Source organism: Schistocerca nitens, chromosome 10 (assembly GCF_023898315.1).
Source record: "Schistocerca nitens isolate TAMUIC-IGC-003100 chromosome 10, iqSchNite1.1, whole genome shotgun sequence".
Classification (NCBI taxonomy): domain Eukaryota; kingdom Metazoa; phylum Arthropoda; class Insecta; order Orthoptera; family Acrididae; genus Schistocerca; species Schistocerca nitens.
Window position 1 is genome coordinate 127,769,892 of NC_064623.1, and position 18,901 is coordinate 127,788,792.

At 44.5% G+C, this 18,901-nt stretch overlaps 1 protein-coding gene across 1 annotated transcript in view; it reads left to right on the top strand.

Annotated features, from left to right (window-relative positions):
- Window positions 1–9,126: 9,126 nt before the first annotated feature.
- Window positions 9,127–18,901, top strand: part of LOC126209929 (mucin-5AC-like) — a 35,667-nt gene continuing 25,892 nt past the window's right edge. Inside the window, exons 1-3 of the mRNA XM_049939047.1 lie at window positions 9,127–9,159; window positions 9,275–10,501; window positions 12,265–12,381. Coding sequence (XP_049795004.1) covers window positions 9,127–9,159; window positions 9,275–10,501; window positions 12,265–12,381 — 1,377 coding nt within the window. The remainder of the gene's footprint in view (window positions 9,160–9,274; window positions 10,502–12,264; window positions 12,382–18,901) is intronic.

Consider the following 18,901-nt stretch of genomic DNA (forward strand, 5'->3'; position numbering starts at 1 on the left):
AGAACTACTTAAACCTAACTAACCTAAGGACATCACACATATCCATGCCCGAGGCAGGATTCGAACCTGCGACAGTAGCAGTCGCGCGGTTCCGGACTGAGCGCCTAGAACCGCTCGGCCACCGCGGCCGGCCACGTGGCACTACTGAGAGGGCAGTCCATCGCGTCCGGCATATGGCTCTGGTGCATCGTATTGCATCTCCAGTAGCAATATGAGCAGCAGTTGGCACCACAGCGACACAAACAACTCTTACAAATCGGTCATTACAAGGAAAGCTCCGAGCCAAACGCACTGTAGCGTTCATTTTTCTGACTCCAATCCACCACCATTTGCGACTTTAGTGGCGGTGACCGAGAGCTCATTGGAGTGCAGGGTGGAGGTCTACATCTACATCTACATCTACATCTACATGACTACTCTGCAATTCACATTTAAGTGCTTGGCAGAGGGTTCGCCGAACCACAATCATACTATCTCTCTACCATTCCACTCCCGAACAGCGCGCGGGAAAAACGAACACCTAAACCTTTCTGTTCGAGCTCTGATTTCTCTTATTTTATTTTGATGATCATTCCTACCTATGTAGGTTGGGCTCAACAAAATATTTTCGCATTCGGAAGAGAAAGTTGGTGACTGAAATTTCGTAAATAGATCTCGCCGCGACGAAAAACATCTTTGCTGTGATGACTTCCATCCCAATTCGCGTATCATATCTGCCACACTCTCTCCCCTACTACGTGATAATACAAAACGAGCTGCCCTTTTTTGCACCCTTTCGATGTCCTCCGTCAATCTCACCTGGTAAGGATCCCACACCGCGCAGCAATATTCTAACAGAGGACGAACGAGTGTAGTGTAAGCTGTCTCTTTAGTGGACTTGTTGCATCTTCTAAGTGTCCTGCCAATGAAACGCAACCTTTGGCTCGCCTTCCCCACAATATTATCTATGTGGTCTTTCCAACTGAAGTTGTTCGTAATTTTAACACCCAGGTACTTAGTTGAATTGACAGCCTTGAGAATTGTACTATTTATCGAGTAATCGAATTCCAACAGATTTCTTTTGGAACTCATGTGGATCACCTCACACTTTTCGTTATTTAGCGTCAACTGCCACCTGCCACACCATACAGCAATATTTTCTAAATCGCTTTGCAACTGATACTGGTCTTCGGATGACCTTACTAGACGGTAAATTACAGCATCATCTGCGAACAACCTAAGACAACTGCTCAGATTGTCACCCAGGTCATTTATATAGATCAGGAACAGCAGAGGTCCCAGGACGCTTCCCTGGGGAACACCTGATATCACTTCAGTTTTACTGAAAGTCTGTTTTGTTTTCCTTTTAATGCCGGTTCTGCCTCAGTGCCAGTGTTGTCTATGTGGTGGTTAGAAGGAGGGCATGCAGCCAACCTGTCTGTGTGCTAGACACACTGGACCTACATCTGAAGCTATAGTCTGGAGTGTGGTTTCGTATGACAGCCGGAGCAGTCTCGTGGTTATCCCGCTCACCCTAAAACTGTCTGACAGTCTGGTGATTCGACCTGTTGTGCTGAGCCCATTCCTGAACAGCATAACAGAATAACGCTCGCCAGCATACCGCTGTTGTAACCCAACGTGCTATACAGAGAGTCGACATGTTGACTTGGCCTGGTCGATCACCAGATATGTCTCCAATTGAGCAAATATGGGACATTATCTAGCGTCATCCACAGGTAGCTTACCCAACCCTGTATTGACAGACCAAGTGCAACAGGAATAGATGGTTCAAATGGCTCTAAGCACTACGCGACGTAACGTCTGAGGTCATCAGTCCCCTAGACTTAGAACTAGTTAAATCTAACTAACCTAAGGACATCACACACATCCATGCCCGAAGCAGGATTCGAGCCTGCGACAGTAGCAGCAGCGATGTTCGGGACTGAAGCGCCTAGAACCGCTTGGTCACAACGGCCGGCAACAGGAATGGAACTCCATCCCACAAACTGACGTCCGGCATCAACATAACACAATTCACGCACATCTGACCGCCTGCATTCAACGTTGTGGTTGTAACACCGGTTATTAATGTACCAACATTTCACATTTCCAATGGCTTATATCGAACTTAGATTAACCTGTGATCTTGTAATGTTAATTACTTAAATATGTTACAAAGGCATTCCAGAAATTTCATTAACTGACATTAATTATTTTTTGGTGCTGCAATTGGATTTTCTGTCAGTATATATTACTGCAAAGTACGTTTATTAAGACAAGACGGATGCCTGGATCATTTTTTCGCTTTAAAACCCCATTATGTTCCATTTACGAAGGAAAAAGGAGAGCAGGAACAAAAATCAGAAGATCTGAAATCGATTACAGACCTCACAATTTGAGCAGACTTGACTGCATACTGCCCTCAGTAAGACACTGGAAGGTCAGACATCAATTGTTTCCGATTTGTCGAGGATGAATTTAAAAAGAAAATCACTTTCTATAAGGGGCGTTCTGGCAAACACATTACGGTTCCCTAACTTTACTGTCGTTGAAAAAAGCAAGGTTGAAGAATTCATTGTGGCCTTGAAGGAATTAGAAGGATACTTTTCTAAATGTTTTTAGGACTCTACCAAACTTACATCTATTTTCGAGATTGTTTGCCATTTCAGTTGAAAGCGATGTTGTGCATGTGTATGTCGAACTGACTGATCTGCAGTGTAATTCCCATTTTAAAGACAAATCCCTTTATGTTGAAATTGTCCAGGACATCTAAATTGTTAGGTACAGTTTCCACATATCCATAATGAAGTTGCAAAAATGTTACAAGATTTCAAGCAACATAAGTCGAAACAAGGCCCCGGGAGTAGACAACATCCCATTAGAACTACGACAGCATTGGGAGAGCCAGGCCCAACAAAACTATACCATCTAGTGAGCAAGATGTATGAGACAGGCGAAATACCCTCAGACTTCAAGAAGAGTATAATAATTCCAATCCCAAAGAAAGCAGGTGTTGACAGATGTAAAAATTACCGAACTATCAGTCTAATAAGCCACAGCTGCACAATACTAACACGAATTATTTACAGACGAATGGAAAAACTGGTAGAAGCCGACCTCGGGGAAGATCAGTTTGGATTCCGTAGAAATGTTGGAACACGTGAGGCAATACTGACCCTACGACTTGTCTTAGAAAATAAATTAAGGAAAAGCAAACCTACGTTTCTAGCATTTGTAGACTTAGAGAAAGCTTTTGACACTGTTGACTGGAATACTATCTTTCAAATTCTGAAGGTAGAAGGGGTAAAATACAGGGAGCGAAAGGCTATTTACAGTTTGTACAGAAACCAGATGGCAATTATAAGAGTCGAGGAGCACGAAAGGGAAGCAGTGGTTGGGAAGGGAGTGAGACAGGGTTGTAGCCTATCCCCGATGTAATTCAATATGTATATTGTGCAAACAGTAATGGAAACAAAAGATAAATTCGGAGTTGGAAATAAAATCCATGGAGAAGAAATAAAAACTTTAAGGTTCGCCGATGACATTGTAATTCTGTCAGAGACAGCAAACTTGGAAGAGCAGCTGAACGGAATGGACAGTGTCTTGGAAGGAGGATATAAGATGAACAGCAACAAAATCAAAACGAGAATAATGGAATGTAGTCGAATGAAATCGGGTGATGCTGCGGGAATTAGATTAGTAAATGAGACGCTTGAAGTAGTAAATGAGATTTGCTATTTGGGGAGCAAAATAACTGATGATGGTCGAAGTAGAAAGGATATAAAATGTAGACTGGCAATGGCAAGGAAAGCATTTCTGAAGAAGAGAAATTTGTTAACATCAAGTATAGATTTAAGTGTCAGGAAGTCGTTTATGAAAGTATTTGTACCCATGTATGGAAGTGAAACATGGACGATAAATAGTTTGGACAAGAAGAGAATAGAAGCTTTCGAAATGTGGTGCTACAGAAGAATGCTGAAGATTAGATGGGTAGATCACATTACTAATGAAGAGGTATTGAATAGAATTGGAGAGAAGAGAAATTTGTGGCACAACTTGACTAGAAGAAGGGATCGGTTGGTAGGGCATATTCTGAGGCATCAAGGGATCACCAATTTAGTATTGGAGGGCAGCGTGGAGAGTAAAAATCGTAGAGGAAAACCAAGAGATGAATACACCAAGCAGATTCAGAAGGATGTAGGTTGCAGTAGGTACTGGGAGATGAAGAAGCATGCACAGGATAGAGTAGCATGGAGAGCTGCATCAAACCAGTCTCTGGACTGAAGACCACAACAACAACATGTGTGGGAAAGACCTTTTCTTATTATGAAATTAAGTAAGTCATGATTTCGTGGCAACTTGAGTGAAAAAATCTGTGAAATTGTCTGTTCAAATGGTTCAAATGGCTCTGAGCACTATAGGACTTAACATCTGAGGTCATCAGTCCCCTAGAACTTAGAGCTACTTAAACCTAACTAACCTAAGGACATCACACTCATCCATGCCCGAGGCACGATTCGAACCTGCGACCGTAGCGGTCGCGTGGTTCCAGACTGAAACGCCTAGAACCGCTCGTCCACAACGGTCGGCAAAACTGTGTGTGTATATCTGTATGCCAATAGTTCATACCAGATAAAAATTGTATTATGTCTCCAGCGCAACAAAAATACTTAAAAAATACTAAAAATTAGTTTCGTTTGTCATCTATGTTGTTGAGAAATACGAAACCAAGTCACACGCAGCCATCTATATATGGCCGGTTCGTAGTTTCCCCCCTGTTCTCCCTCCACTGTCTCAGACAGCACATTGTGGTGGTAGGGCAAGCGTGCAGGCAGGCTGAGCACAGCACGGCTCGTGAGTCGAATTCTTGGCCACCACTGAGCTATAGCAAGGGCGCAATAAGTTGGCCACTAGCCCACAAAGAGTGATCGTTAAAAGTAGGCACCATTCAGAACACTTCATGCCAAGTATTCTCTGTTTCAGGTTGTGCCGCCCTTAGATACGCTTAAGTTTTGAAAATGTAGTTCCCTCATGAAGTGTTGTCGCATTGTTTGTGGGAGTGGGTGATTAATGAATTAATAACAGTAACTGAACTTACGTTTAAATGCATAATGCAATAGGAGACACGATCACAAATGTTTGCTAAATGTTTCGCAAGTCCTTTTTCTTCTGCTCAATGCACAGTGTTACCAGAGCTTCAGTTTAATTTCATATTCCTCGCTGCAATTGGCTCTGAACACTATGGGACTCAACATCTTAGGTCATAAGTCCCCTAGAACTTAGAACTACTTAAACCTAACTAACCTAAGGACATCACACACACCCATGCCCGAGGCAGGATTCGAACCTGCGACCGTAGCAGTCCCGCGGTTCCGGACTGCAGCGCCAGAACCGCTAGAGATCGCTGCAATTAAGTACAGCATTTCACCACTGAAATGCGCATTCAGAAATGCAAGGGTACTCCAGTGACGAACTTTGTACCACAGCTGTTATTGGTACAAGTCATGCATGGCCATGAGTTATCAGTAATGGAAGACAAACAATAAAACATTCCCTCTTTCACATTCTTTAAGCCCGCAGTCGCAGCCCTACTTACACCTCTGCTCCAGAGGCAAGCAGCCAACTTTACTTAGCTTGTGGTCAAATTCACCAGTGTCAAAAAATTCAACGTATGTTAAAATATCACACTACCTGTAAGTATTTTTTTCTGTTACTAAGCAGGAAAACTGATCCGCCAGGTTAGCCGAGAGCGCTAATGCGCTGGTTTCTGGACTCGGGTAGGTGCACTGGCCCTGGATCGAATCAGCCCAGCGGATTAACGACGAGGGTGGTGTGCTGGACAGCCTAGATATGGTTTTTAGGCGGTTTTCCACATCCCACTAGGTGAATACAGGAGTGGTCCCCACGTCCCACGTCAGTTACACGACTCGCAGACATATGAACACTATTCCATGGATTACACTAGACACAACCAGCTGGGGTACACTTATTCTGTCCAAGGGGATATGGGGTGGCGGCAGGAAGGGCATCCAGCCAGGAAGGGCATCCAGCCTTGCCTTGACATTAACCTTGCCAAATCCGTTTCTAACCATGCCGACCCTGCACAACTGTGGGATAATGGCATAAGCAAAAGAAGAAAGACTCAGCAGGAAAACTACACCCTTAAGAATCTCTTAATGTTGCTAAAGGAGAATATGAATCTGTGGAGGTCCTCCATGTAGACCTCTCGCAAGGACTCTACCATCCTTTGCCAGTTCCGCATCAACTGTACTTTTTTTTAACACATGTACTTAGCTGACTGTCAGCTCCTCCATCATGAGGACCCTCCCCCTCACCCCCCACTGTTGTTGTGGTACCCATTTGATCCACATTTTGCGAGACTGCCCCAACCTAGCAGCCCTGTGGCGGACTCTTCATCTCCCTGATTGACTATTCCTGGTGCTAAGAGATGATGCCACAGCTGCTGACTTAGTTTTACATTCTATTTGTGATGTGCGCTTTTACTACTTTCTTTAAGGAAGGGCCACTTAACTTTATTGGCCAATTGAGGGATTGGAAGATCACTCTATTGCTTCCTCTGCCAAGACTGGGCTATGGCTGTCTGGGCTTGGTGGTCCACCCCAGCCCTCACCCTTCCTGCTCTTTTACTCTTCCTCCCCCTCTCATATTGTCTGTTTGACTTGTTCATCTTTTGTCTATCTGTGCTTCTCTTGCTCTGTCTGTGTTGCTAATCTTTCCTAGGCAGTTTGTGAATGGTGTATCTCTGGTAAGTGACTGGGATGGGGGATGTTAGTCCCCTCATTGCACTCTGCTTTCGGGGGCTTCCAGCTGCTTCCTACGCTGCCTTTTTTCCTATGTCTCCTTTTCTTCTTTTTTGTGCCTCATCTAGGTTTCGTTGACCTTTGGTAGGTCTTGGTTTTTTTTCTCCTGAGTTGCACAATAGGTTGTCTCTGATGTAGACTGTCTCTTCAGGGAAAAAGGGACTGATGACCTACTAGTTTGGTCTCTTTAATCATCCAACCTACCAGCTAACCAATGTTAGTTGCTCTTTGGATATTATAAATATGGCTGGGAATTGTGGGCTACACGAATACTTAATGTGGACCTCATATGGCCCATGGCCACAGTTTGAGGACCACTGATTTAGAGTGAGGTATACAATAATTTTGTACAGTAAATACCACCAATTGAGCCATCATCCAAAATGGATAGTTTTTGTGGAAATTGAGGCAGTTATAATGCACTTTAAATTTCTGCAGAGGGCACATCTAGCCCTCTGATTTCGCCAATAGCAATTTTCCACGACCATGTTCATTATTTATAATTAACAATTGTGATTAACAAGTAGGTCAGTGAGCTGGAGAGAATAGTAAATCCTTCAAGACACAAATGGCTTGTCAAATTGCACTTAAGTATCACAATATAAAATAGCCTGTGTGCACAGGTGTAGCAAGTTGTTCACCACGAGGTGACCTGCGATCTTCTCTGTGCAGCACCTCTGCGACCAGCTCAGGACATCCAGAGAGTGACTGCTGGACCTGTCCGCAGCAGACCAGCTACCACTGTGCCACCCAACCACCGGCCATCCTACGATGAGCTGGAGCACGTGCAGGGGCAGGAGTGGAAGGAGCAACTACCAGCCAAACAGGTACAGTACTCCTGCATCGCTTCACTAGTCTCCATTGAGATGTACATCAACTCATTCATGAGAAAGCTTACAGCAATGTGCTGCTCACACATGTCAAGCTACGGTAGCATCGGACTCGATATGTGTGAGCAGTCCATTCTATGTTTACTCTTTTAAAATTCTGTGGCTAAAGCTTCATCGCTTAATATTTATTTTATACATGACATGCCAGTTTCAGTGTTTCACTTCTGATGAAGGCACTCTTAGTAGTTGCCGAAACCCAGGTCAAAAGACTTCATTTTTGTGACCGAGGGCTGTTATTGCATTAATTTTACATTGTAAGCAGCCGCTGACAGCGCAGCCGTGTTCAAAACTTTTTTTCTGTCCTTCGTGCAGAGTCACCTATCTTCCACGATGTAGTGTACCTGACAACAGTAGGTGACTGTAATGGTTGTGTATGTGTGTGCCGTGGTGTCGTTGGATGACGATGATGATGAAAGAGCTCCAAGCATGCCCCTACAAACACCAAGGCCCCAATCCCCCCCAAGCACAAAGACCTGGCCCCCCTGATCTCCAAGCCCCCTCCCCCCTACAGAGCACCAAGGTACCGTCTACTGTGCACCAAGACGCTCCCCAGAGCACCAAGGCATTACTTCCCCTGAGCACCAAGCTACCACTCGCCCCCCCCCCCTCCCCAGCACAAAGGCTCCATCTTCAGTGAGCACCAAGCCCCCCCCTCCCCCCCGAGCACCAAGGCCTTGAAGCCCCGTCTGATGGATGGTTCACCATCAACAGTGTCACTCGAAGCTGTAGACATGCTTGGAAGTATTTAGTGCAGGACACACACACACACACACACACACACACACACACACACACAAACAGACATACACACACACACACACACACACACACACACACACACACACACACACACACACACACACAAAGACTAGTGATCAGGAACTTTAAGCCAGCACCTCTCCAGCACTTGCCAGCCATCCCTAGGACTCGAAACCTGCTTAACTCTGATTCGAGTGCCACCACACAAGTGTGCTTTACTGACCTTGGTGTTGGGCCATATAATAGTACTGAAATGTATAAGTACCACTTTTTATGTATCACCAATTAATGCTGATGGGTAATGAACCCACATTCTATGTGTAACTAAATTCATATTTTGTATTAAATATACAATGGAAAACATTTAAGAAATATATATATTGTTAGGGTTTGAACTAGCTATCTGTACCGTTTATTACTCGTGGAACAATGTTAAACGATGTTTCTTTGTTTCAGTTATGCCACACAGTGCGCTATGACAGTCTGAGAAAGATAATTTTTGTTTTAAAATCCAAAGCTATATCAGCTGGTGAAGAACTTGGGCCTGAATTTTGGAACAACTGTCACCTGCTTTATATCACTGGATTCCTCTTTTCAAAAGCTTTAGGCTGGCACTAATAGTTCTTTCTTCCATATCTCGGCAATGTAAAAAATACAACTCTACTGAGTAGTACAACATGTCGGAAAACGTGATCCAATATTGTGAATGTGTAAGAACTTTTCAGGGTATCCACTCCACAGATAATCGTTTAATGTATTCTTGTTGTTTAAAGCATATTTCTTTGTTGTTTGGAAGAATCTAGGAGTATAACATGTGGTTTTCAGACTGAACGACCGCTGATCTTCAACTTTTTTGACGACGAAGACTTTATTGGATCTACGAGACCACCCCCTGAACCAACCACTGAACGTCAGACATCGATCACGAGCAACATCCAGCTAGACCAACGGACGACGCAATATCCAGAGGCAACTGAAGATACTGTAACCCAGAATCATGCTGCAGAATACACTACAGAGGACATCCAACGGCCTATAACCAATAAACCACCTAGCAAGCCGAATAGATTGAGCGGATATAAGAATCAACAAAGACACTCGCCCCTGAGAGGTTCAATGAGAAGAAAGAAACCAGTTCAGTCAAGCAGCAACCAATACAGTTTTGGCGTTACGACAGATCAGACCAGTATTGACCAAACACCTTCAGAAAATAATTTTAGCTATAGGGAAACTTCAACACTGACTCCAACAACGACAGATACATGGAATGAAGATGCAAAGCGACAAATTAACATCACAGAAGATGTAACAGAACAAACTGTGAGACCAGCTGTCCCAGAGAACTTTGAAATAACTGTTGGAAGTTATAACACGAAACCAAGGATTACATTTCAGAAGGGGAATCTGGATGGAGAATCGCCTGCAGCCGATATTATTTACAGCGAAGACTGGAGACCACCTCTTGCTATCAAGCCACACAATGAAGAACCCATTACCGAGGACCTCTTTGGACACATTAGACAGTCCCAGACTACCACTTCCAGGGCTGGCAGCAATACCCAAAGACCTTTCCAGGCTGTTGAAGCACAGCCATTTTACATCAGGAAAAAGCCATCATATATCACTTCAGAAAGCATCCTCACTGCAGGAGATCACCTTGAAGGAAATTCAGCTTTCGTCACAAATAATGGGCCTGTTTCTCATTATGGTAGAGGCAATGCCAGACCTCCAGGAAGACACCCTTATACACCACAGGAAAGTGGACCATCATCAGCCGGAGCATTGGTGGACAGTGGGAGCCGACCACTTTTGCTCGAGGTCAGTACCCAATCTACCCAAAATGCACACGGCCAGACAGGTGGTCCAGTGGACAGTGGGGTAGCCTCGACGCCGTCTTCAGGCCTCGCCCAGAGGCGACCTGGAACCTCCAGCGGCAAGCGGCGGCGGCCCATCCACAGGAAGAGACCAGTGCCTCACGACTCGGCCAATGTGGTGGCCACGGTCGAGGCGTCGTACGTGCGGGACAGTGCAGCTCAAGGAGACAGTGTCAAGGTGAGGCTCAAAGCCGAGCAGTGTATGACTTGAACTGACTGTTCTCTGCAGCACTACGACTTCTTCCTCTGTGTATTCTTTCCAACTGCACCTCAACTGTGAAAATCGATGGTGGATGCATGATGAGGACTACCTATGAGCACTCTTATCATCTGTTCCTTCTCTTCTCTTTGTAGATGCTACATGGGAACTACAGTTTTGTGAACCTTCTGGATCTATACATACATATATCGGTGTGTGTGTGTGTGTGTGTGTGTGTGTGTGTGTGTGTGTGTGTGTGTGTGTGTGTGTATTTCAGCGTAGCTCTGGAACACCAGGAGCAATTTCAGCTAAATTTAGTACATGGAGACAATGTCCATGTGGGTAAGATGTCCCTAGTGGCGTGAGGCTTGAAACTAGTGACAATTACCTATACGCATACCTCAAGAAAATCTGTAACAATTTAAAGCAAACTTCGTCTGCCAGAAATCACGTTCACAGATCCCTCTGAACAGGAGTAATTTTGGGTCAGGTTAATCTTAATTCAGCGCCTTTCAATCAATAAGTTTATTGCTCACCAAGATGGCGGTGACCGTTAGGGAGGCTCCTTGGTTTGAAAAGCGACGCTACGAGTGCAGGGATACGTTCCTGGGAGGTATGTGGCGTTTAGAACCAGCCCGGTCATACCAACCTAACAGTCCTGGAAAGTTGCTTCGGGACTCGCATTTAAGAGTTTATCCTGACAGTCTGCTTTTTTTTCTGGAACCATGTTTTTAAATAGGACCTAGCCAAGTCACTCAGTCTCGATTTCGTCGGTGTCCTAGAGCAGTTAACATGTAGCGTTCGGGTAGTCAGTGTCCATCACAGAGGACCTCGTCGTCAGTCACCGTGTTGACAAAAGTCTGGTTCTAAAGCCTCACGGGCTCATAGAAGTATTGAGAGCATTCGAAATTCGAGTATGATGGTTACTGTTCACGAGACGAAAATGATCTACGTGATCCACGCGATCAGAAGGAAACTGCCTGCAGCAATGTGCATAACACGACGAGATGCTACAGCCTGCAGGCTAGGTGACATGTCGTGCTCCAATGTCGCTCCTCATTGCTACTATTTCTCTCTCGCTTGTCTCAATCCATAGTGGCTTCCTTGGTATTTGTATTATTTTTTAATGGTGCTTGATGACATGTGAAATCTGGTCTCTATTTCTGGCTGTATTTCCTCCCAGTTTCGGTGCCTGTTTATAAATCTTAAGTGCAGAATACATAAGTAAAATGTGGACTGCTCCCATTGATATCTTTGTGCTACTGCCCTCCCAGTTCACTTACATCTCCATGATAAGCTTTGATTAATCAATTGATTGCTTGATTCATGCCGGTAAGGAGGATCAAGTCAGATACTTCCAAGGGCGCACGATACGTCAACATCTTCTTTGGGTGCAGTGGGGGAAGTGGGGGTGCACGCGATGTGGAACACCAATCACATTTATCATTTATGGTGATGCAATTATGACTTCTGTATGCACTTTTGCATCTCCCGGTGACCTGTATAGAAGGATCGAAAGAGAAGGAACAGTGTGTTGGTTGCACGAAACTACAAAATCTCACCAAATGTATCCGGACACCCCTGTGTAACGCAGAATGACAACTAGATGTCATCAGAGGTGGAACACCCAGTATAAAAGGAGGTACGGACTGTTGTGTTTTCTCTGGTAATCCATTAAGGGAAGCCGAACTGCAGCTGGACATGCTGTTTTTGAATCTAACGTCGTTTATTCTTTTTTACAGAAACACCAGGCCCCACTGCCATTCACAATCGTTTTCAATGGCAGTGAACAGAATCGTATGCAGGGGGCCAAAATTAACTGGATTCCATACCTTCCGTGGCAACAAGAAGCCAGCATGGTCAGACGACATTTGACGGTGACACCATGTGGTGGTCCAGAATACTGTACACACCAGTACCTCTAATACCTAGTAGCATGTCCTCTTGCACTGATGCATGCCTGTATCCTCGTGGCACACTATCCACAAATTCATCAAGGCTCTGTCGGACCAGATTGTCCCACTCCTCAACGGCAATTCGGCGTAGATCCCTCAGAGTGGTTGGTGGGTGACGCCGTCCATAAACAGCCCTTTTCAATCTATCCCAGGCATGTTCGATAGGGTTCATGTCTGGAGAACATGCTGGCCACTCTAGTCGAGCGATGTCGTTATCCTGGAGGAAGTCATTCACAAGATGTGCACGATGGGGGCGAGAATTGTCGTCCATGAAGACGAATGCCTCGCCAATATGCTGCCGATATGGTTGCACTATCGGTCGGAGGATGGCAGTCACTTATCGTACATCCGTTACAAAGCCTTCCATGACCACCAGCGGCGTACGTCGGCCCCACACAATGCCACCCCAAAACATAAGGAAACGTCCACCTTGCTGCACTCGCTGGACGGTGTATCTAAGGCGTTCAGCCTGGCCGGGTTGCCTCCAAACACGTCTCCGACGATTGTCTGGTTGAAGCGACACTCATCGGTGAAGAAAACGTGATGCCAATCCCGAGCAGTCCACTCGGCATGTTGCTGGCCCATCTGAACCCCGCTGCGTGGTGTCGTGGTTGCAAAGATGGACCTCGCCATGGAGTGAAATTGCGCATCGTGCAGCCTATTGCGCACAGTTGTAACGCGACGTCCTGTGGCTCCACGAAAAGCATTATTCAACATGGTGGCGCTGCTGTCAGGGTTCCTCCGCACCATAATCCGTAGGTAGCGGTAATTCACTGTAGTAGTAGCCCTTCGGCGGCCTGAGTGAGGCATGTCATCATGCCTGTCTCTCTGTATCGCCTCCACGTCCGAACAACATGGCTCTGGTTCACTCATAGATGCCTGGACACTTCCCCTGTTGAGAGCCCTACCTGGCATAAAGTGACAATGTGGACGCTGTCGGACCGCGGTACTGACCGTCTAGGCAAGGTTGAACTCCAGACAACATGAGAAGTGTACCTCCTTCCTGGTGGAATGACTGGAACTGATCGGCTGTTGGACCCCCTCCGTCAAATAGGCGCCGCTCATGCATGGTTGTTTACAGCTTTGGGCGAGTTTAGTGACATCTCTGAACTGTCAAAGGGACTGTGTCTGTGATACGATATCCACAGTCAACGTCTATCTTCAGAGTTCTGGAAACAGGGATGATGCAAAACTTCTTTTGATGTGTGTATACAGTCTCTAGGTGTCTAAACATTTGTTACACTAACGTGCAAAAAATTGAAGTAAATCAGAAATGTACGTTTTGACATATTTGGTAATGATTTTTCCCCTTTATATATTACATACACATATTTATATAATATATTTCTTAAAATTAGACATATATTAAATAATTACTTGCCTAAATCACACGCCATTAGATTTAAACGTTGTGTCAGAACTTCAACGCAGTCGGTCAAGAACTTTCCGAAGATGAAAGATTTTGAACAAACCAACGTTTACATGTTGTTAATGATTCTCCTTTTATTACATACGCATCAGATTGCATTCCAGTAGGTACATAAAACCACTTGAGTATTTGAATGCAATGTTGTGTTAAAATTTCAAAGTAGTCCGTGGAGAACTTTCGGAGATTTGAGGTTTTCAAGAAATGTACTTGTATAGAAAATGTTAATATTCGTAATCGTAAATTTGACCGAATGCTTTGAAATTTTGACATAACGCTGCATTGGAATACGCGTGTGTCTTTACATACCTATTCTTAAACAAATTAACATATAATTCATTATAAATTTAATAACGGGGAAACGTTGTCACAAAAAAATCTCAAATATATATCAGAAGTTGTCGAAATACTTTTGATCATACAGTGTATAACTCTGACAACTTTACCGATTCACAGTACGTACCAGATGGCTAGCAGAAACAAGATTAAAATAAATAAATCTTACTTGGCTAGCGACCCAACTGTAATGACCTTTATACAGGCAGTATAGGGTGGATCCCGGATGCATGAAATATCATTATTTACGATATCTCCGCGTCAGCAAAGAAATGTGGAGTAGGTCTTATAAAGGTAATTTAAACCGCGAAGTACAGACAGGATCTTAGGCCACGGTATTAAATAAGATTACTAGTATTTGTAAAATAATTACAGCAAAGTTTTATATACATATTTCTTTTCATTGTTCTCCAAGACTTACAGAACAAGGTGAGTACGCGACGTCTAATTATCAAAAAATATCTTCCATCTTTTACAATTCCAGATCTTCTCATAATTAATTTAATCACCAACTCTACACTTCGATACAGTGATAACTTGAGACCATTTTCGTGTGATTCTGTCTAAAGGCGGGGTAGAACTCTGAAAAAAATGGATACATGTCTTCGTCCTCTGCGGATGGGTTAATAGTAATACGAAAGTAAGCAGGAATGCACATTTGATCTTTTCTTATGACTTTTCGTAATCTCGTACCAAGGTTACTCATTGAATTACTGCTTGATAGTTTATCCAAAACTTACGATATAATTTCATCCGTGTTGGAAGATAGAAAACGTACGAGATACTACAACAGAACGAACAGCAATAACCTATTTGTTATACTGTTTACCAAGCAGATCCCTCTGGTGTACAACATGCGGTGAAGCAATGAATGCAAAGCACCGGCCTCCTTTTAATGCAGACAGAACTTATTTGAGTGCGTGCTCTGTAATCTCTTTGCGTCGACCTATGACCCTCACTTGAGAGATACGAAGCAGCAGCGACATACTTTCCAAGTTTTTTCAGAGTACTGACTCTCGCCATTTCAAGGCAGTAAACAACCAAAAGGTCCTCGGAACCTATCACATAAGCTCATTTTCTCGAAATCGTGTCTCCTAGCTTTTTACGTTTTAGACAAACCTACATACAAAGATGAATTTAACCGTGAGCAACATGTTTAAATCCGCTGGAAGACACGAAGTCGGCTTCAAGTAATTCGAATGGCAAGATAGTGCATACTGGGCACAGCTGAACATAGCTTTCACGGCTTACGAAAATTTTGTTAGTAACGTGCCTGATCGAGTCACACTTTTCTTTTCTTGTTGTAGTCCAACGCGTCTCGGAACTAAAACTCAAGTCTCAATGGATACACTGAGGCAACACTTGCTTTAATTTGCGGCATAGCATTAAACGAAGGACACACACTATGTGATCAAAAGTATCCGAACACCCAAAAAACATACGTTTTTAATATTAGGTGCATTGTGTTGCACCTACTGCTAGGTACTCTGCATCAGCGACCTTAGTATTCATTAGACATCGTGAGAGAGCAGAATGGGGCGCTCCGCAGAACTCACGGACTTCGAACGTGGTCAGGAGATTTGGTGTGATTTGTGTCATACGTCTGTGCGCGAGATTTCAACACTCCTGAACATCCCTAGGTCCACTGTTTCCGATGTGATACTGAAGTGGAAACGTGAAAGGCCACGTACAGCACAAAAGCGTACATGAGTTGAAGAGGGTCGTAATGTGTAATAGGCAGACATCTATCCAGACCACTACACAGGAATCCCACACTGCATCAGGATCCACTGCAAGTACTATGACAGATAGGCGGGAGGTGAGAAAACATGCATTTCATGGTCGAGGGGCTGCTCATAAGGCACACATCACGCCGGTAAATGCCAAACGACACCTCGCTTGTTGTAAAGAGCGTAAACATTGGACGATTGAACAGAGAAAAAACGTTGTGTGGATGACGAATCACGATACACAATGTGGCGACCCGATGGCAGGGTGTGGTTATGGCGAATGCCCGGTGAACGTCATCTGTCAGCGTGTGTAGTGCCAACAGTAAAACTCGGAGGCGATGGTGTTATGCTGTGCTTTTGTTTTTCATTGAGGCGGCTTGCACCCCTTGTTGTTTTGCGTGGCACTATCACAGCACAGGCCTACACTGACGTTTTAAGCACGTTCTTGTTTCCCACTGTTGAAGAGCAATTAGGGGATGGCGAATGCATCTTTCAACACGATCGGGCACCTGTGCCGGAGTAGTTACACGACAATAACATCCCTGTAATGGACTGGCCCTCACACAGTCTTGACCTGAATCCTATAGAACACCTTTGGGTTGTTTTGGAACGCCGACTTCGTGCCAGGCCTCACCGACCAACATCGATACCTCTCCCGAGTCCAGCACTACATGGAGAAAGGCTGCCATTTCCCAAGAAACCTTCCAGCACCTGATCGAACGTATGCCTGCGAGAGTGGAAGCTGTCATCAAGGCTAAGGGTGAGCAAACGCCATATTGAATTCCAGCATTATCTAGGGAGGGCGTCACGAACTTGTAAGTCATTTTCAGCCAGGTATGTGGATACTTTTGATCACATAGTGTAGCTGTTACTGTCCGATGCACGAAAGGTGACTGATTGCGCAGGTCTAGAAAAAGACGTGTATTGTACTGTTGTGTGTTCCAAGTGACAGTTACGGTACGCGCATACATATGCTTTGCACTCGACGAAAGCGTGTACTCTGCAAATTATGTCTCTCACTTGCATGTGTAGAATTTGTCGCTTATCACTACCTGCTCGCAACCAATGAAATAAGAATTAATTACATAACTGGCTACGATTAGGTTTAGTGCTCCTATTGCGTACGACATTCTCGGCAGAGCGCTCAGAACACTATCGGACGATCATAGGAATGCGTGACGTAAGTGCGCAGAACGAGCCTAAATTCAACCGTCATCTTTTGTGACTCCAACTATGGCTTCACGCGAAAAAAAAAGATGTCAGAAGAGATAAACGAAATAAATACAGTGCTATTAATGATTTCTTCCATTTGGCCACGAAATTTTCATCAAGTGTATCGGTGATACAAAGTTACACTTTAACTTCAAATTGTGCATCATAACACGTTTGCGACACCACTACCCTATTCAAGTGACACACTTTAATTCGTGAATATAGGATAAATTAAAGAAGCATTCTTTATATTATTGTCGCTTATACTTACACATCCATTTATTCCAAGTAATGATGTCTCATACTCCGAGCAGCGTAGGGGACGATGCGGGAAACCCGTAACGCCGACTAGGCAAGTCAGTCCGGAGCCGCGCGACTGCTACGGTCGCAGGTTCGAATCCTGCCTCGGGCATGGATGTGTGTGATGTCCTTAGGTTAGTTAGGTTTAAGTAGTTCTAAGTTCTAGGGGACTGATGACCATAGATGTTAAGTCCCGTAGTGCTCAGAGCCACTTTTCGACTAGGCAAGGTCCTAGCGGAGGTGGTTTGCCATTGCCTTCCTCCGATTCTAATGGGGATGATTGATGATGATGAGGACGACACAAGAACACCCAGTCATCTCGAGGCAGGGAAAATCCCTAACGCCGCCGGGAATCGAACCCAGAACCCCGTGCGCGGGAAGCGAGAAAGCTACTGCAAGAGCACGAGCTGCGGACTTATTCCAACTAGAGCCAATTAAAAATTATTTGTAATGCTTATTATCATACTGTGTGTCTATGTGACATGCTCGGACTGAAACAGAAAAAAAAAGTATTGTGACTGGAGACGGTGTACTAGTAACGAAAATATTCCTAACCTACATGTCACCATTCACGTTAATAGCGTAGGGCTCTCAATACTGAATATTCTTTGTCTGAAAAGCGTTTGTTTTCTTCCACTGATTCTATATCGTGAGGACATTTTCCCGGCGTTAAGTAGCTGAGACGCGCTTTTTAGGAAATACGAGGTGTGTGAGAAAAGTAATAAGCCCGACAACAATGCGAGCGATCTGGCAACGCTGCGTTGTTCTACTTGTGTTGACCAGTGTGTTCATCCCTTCTAGTGCTCAGCCCGAGTTTCAGCTCCGTACAGCTAACAGTTGGTTTCTGAGAGCGCCATCAATGAAGGTGTGTTTTTGATGTGTGTTACGAAAATAGAACAGCGGTATTTAGAGCAACGTTATGCAAACAATTTTTGTGGTACACTTGAGGAATCCGCGACTGTGGCAGTTGAAAAGTTGAAATAGGCCTATGTGGAACACCTTTTATAAGAGTACAAGTTTTCCGCTGGCACAAATCATTTTTGGGTGGCCGAAAATTTGGAAATTTGTGGTAAGTTCCTAAGGGACCAAACTGCTGAGGTCATCGGTCCCTAGACTTACACACTACTTAATCTAACTTACACTAACTTAGGCTAAGGACAACACACACACTCATGCCCGAGGGAGGATTCGTACCTCCGACGAGGGGAGCGGCGCGAACCTTGGCAAGTCGCCCCAGACCGCGCGGCTTGGATGGCCGAGAACACATAGAAGATGGACCTCGCTCCGGCAGACTTTCAACTTCAAAAACCGACGAAAATGTCGAGCGTGTGCGTGCTCTTATGGGATCAGACCGACGTTTAACAATAATGACAGTTGGTGACCTGTTATAAACTTAAACACTTTCACCATACGTCCAATT